The sequence below is a fragment of the Branchiostoma floridae genome, chromosome 5, assembly GCF_000003815.2.
Source record: "Branchiostoma floridae strain S238N-H82 chromosome 5, Bfl_VNyyK, whole genome shotgun sequence".
In the NCBI taxonomy this organism is placed as follows: domain Eukaryota; kingdom Metazoa; phylum Chordata; class Leptocardii; order Amphioxiformes; family Branchiostomatidae; genus Branchiostoma; species Branchiostoma floridae.
In genome coordinates, this window is record NC_049983.1 from 9,939,059 (window position 1) to 9,942,124 (window position 3,066).

The 3,066-nt window shown below is 40.9% G+C and overlaps 1 protein-coding gene across 1 annotated transcript; it reads right to left on the reverse strand.

Moving 5' to 3' along the window:
• Nucleotides 1-326: 326 nt before the first annotated feature.
• Nucleotides 327-2,760, reverse strand: LOC118416791 (leucine-rich repeat-containing protein 15-like). Its single transcript, XM_035822039.1, has one exon. The coding sequence runs from the start codon at nucleotides 2,754-2,756 to the stop codon at nucleotides 1,302-1,304; it is 1,455 nt and encodes a 484-aa protein (XP_035677932.1). The 5' UTR covers nucleotides 2,757-2,760; the 3' UTR covers nucleotides 327-1,301.
• Nucleotides 2,761-3,066: the final 306 nt, after the last annotated feature.

The following is a 3,066-nucleotide window of genomic DNA, read 5'->3' on the forward strand; positions in this document are numbered from 1 at the left end:
ATTTAAAAAAAGAAATGTGTTTTTTCGTCTTACTCTTAGCAGCCACAATGCTTTTGGTCAACCGATAATTTAGTTTTTATCATTTCTCTTTAGGATGTAATTCATGTACGGTACTGAAATAAAGGTGTTGGCTTTATTGCGTGGTTGTGTATCCATTCACTAGCATCACTGGTCCATTTAATGTAACAGAGCACAGTTTTCAGTTTTGGGGATGACAGGCTTCGAAGCAATAAAAATATAGTACTGAAGAAATAAAAAAAACAATGTGTTTGATTTTAGGGTATAACTTATACCTAAAATCAAACACATTGTTTTTAATATAAGTATGCATAAAGACGTACGGATACTAGCCGGAAACATGTAGTCAGTTTTGGCTTAGTTGTATTGAACGGCTGTGTAATTGACTAAAAACCGAAGGGGTTTGTCTTTCAGTTTTGTCAACATAATCTTTATTCATATTTCTACAACAACGACAACAAGAGCAATATTAGACAGCAAAACAACATAAACCAGAGAGTAACAATTTGATACTTTGCAACTATTATTTCTCTGATATGTTTATCCAAACTCAGCCTCGTCATAACTTGAGCATTGGTACTGGTAAGCTAAGGTTTTATACGACACCATAGTATGTGTGCACATACTATGGAAAAATACTTATAATTAGATAAATTTGATCTACACTCGGCAATCAGCAAAATTTGAATTAGTGCCCACCCTCTTGAAATTGAGAGAGGGCGGTACAAGAAGCTACCTGTGTGTGAGAGAACATGCAAACAATGCACGTCAAACGTGGTGGAAGACGAAACACATTTTATGTCAAACTAATCTTTCTACAATCACGAAAGGATAGAGCTGTTTGAAGAGGCCACCAAATTCCACCCAAACTTCTTTACATTCACTGACAAAAAGAATTAATTCTCCTTCTAACATCACAAAGCCCACACATAATAATAAACGTGGGATCTTTCGTCTTCCACTGTCTCCGAAAAAGAAATCGAACCCAATAACCCAGGCTCTAGAGTTAGCTTTTACTAGTTTTAGACTAGAGTAGACACTTGTGATAATGTTTTTACACTGTTTGAGTTTCTCATGTTAACTGCAATTAGCCCACGGGCAAAAATTTGCAGTAAACTATATCTATTTGTTGTATAGATCCCCACTGACGACCTCAATTTGCCTTGCCATAGCATTTATCCTAGATTTAGCCCCGCCTATTGTAAGCTCCTCGCTAGTGAGCCCCTGGCTAGCTGCAAAGAGAGAGTAATCGGCCCACCCAATAACGATAACAACAATAGCGGTCACAGTGCAGTTGTTGCGGTGTTGGTATTCTTATACACAACGCTGAAATCTGGACCTTTGGAAGTCTTGTTTTTCCTCTTACGCCAGACTGCCGCAATGGTGACAACAATGAGGAGTGTGCCGGCTATGGAACCACAGACAGCACCAATGAGTACAGGTAGGGAGAAGACGATCGCTGTCATTGATGGCCTCAAACCAGTCGTGGGTAGGTCTACAATCAGGGTGGCAAACGTGGAGCCGACTGGATTTTCTGCAGTACAGACGTACAGACCAGCATCTGCTGCTGTTGTATTTCTCACAGTGATCGTACCATTCACATCCACAGTCACCCTCCCACCTGACTCAACAGTAGCATTGAGTCCTGATGGGAGGGTAACTGTGATATCTGGTGTAGGGATTCCTGAAGCTTCACAGACTAAACTGAGAGTCTCTCCTTGTACCAATAACATGTTATCATCTCTTCCAAACTTTTCAATTGTTGGTTGTTCACAACCGGACATCAGATTCTCGGGATTTATATCTTTAAGCATCTGTCCATAGAGTTGGTCAGGTTGGGAACAATTTACCTGGTATTCAAATGAATAAATTCCCGTCATCTTTAACCTAAAGTCAAACATCCTACAGTCACACTGCCAGGGGTTGTCCTGAATTCTCACAAGGAAGATCGACGAAAGTATGTCATACGCTACAGATGGAAGGGTCGTCATTTGGTTATTGTCAAGGTATAGAGTACCGATTGTTTGTATTTTTGACAAACCTTCAAATGGAAACGATGTGATGTTATTGTTGGACAATTGGAGGGAATCCAGCTGCAGTAGATTTCCCAGTAAATTTGAAGGGATGGTCGCAATGTGGTTGTGATTCAGGTACAAGGATTTGAGATGTGGTGTTGGATCGAAAGTCCCAGGCTGAATATTAGAGATGCCATTATCATACAGATAAAGGGTCTGCAAGTTTCCCAGCCCTGTAAACATGTCAGATCTGAGATGTGTTAACTTGTTGCTCTGCAGGGACAAGCTTATAAGTCGAGGTGTCGGACTAAAAGTGCCAGCCTGAATATCACTGATATCATTAGAGAAAAGAATCAGGCTCCGCAAGTTTCCCAACCCTGTGAACATGTCAGCTCTAAGTATTGCTACTCGGTTATCATTAAACCACATTATGGTCACATTTGATAAGTAATAGAATGCTTGGCTATTGATGGTAGATATGCTATTTCTATCGAGATATAAATCTTCTAAGCTTCTATATCGTGAGAAATCAGACTGACTTAAAGTTGTCAACAGATTAATTCCCAGGTCCAAGTTCGTGATGTTTGTCGGCAGGTCCTGTGGAACGCTGGTGAGGCTCTGGTTGTAGCAGTTACATAACGTGGATGAACAGCTACAGGATTCCGCCGTTCCCAGCAGCTTCAGAAGGACCAGGAGAAACACCAGCAACAGTTTCTCACTCATGATGCATTCCCTGTGTCGGCACAAGGGTACGAGGTACAAGGATTATCAATATTATTACCTCCATGAAATGTCATGGAGGTTATATTTTCACTAGCGTTTGTCTGTCTGTCTGCCTGTGAACAAGATAACTCAAGAACGGCTGAATGGATTGGTTTCATACTTGGTGTGTTGGTGGGGTGTGACAAAAGCTGTAAATGATTCGATTTGGGACCCCCTGGAAGCTTTTCTTGGTACTGCAGCGCAACTTCCGGCTTTGCTATCTCGTGCTCTGAACAATCTATGGTCACGAATTTTGAGTATTAGATAGCTC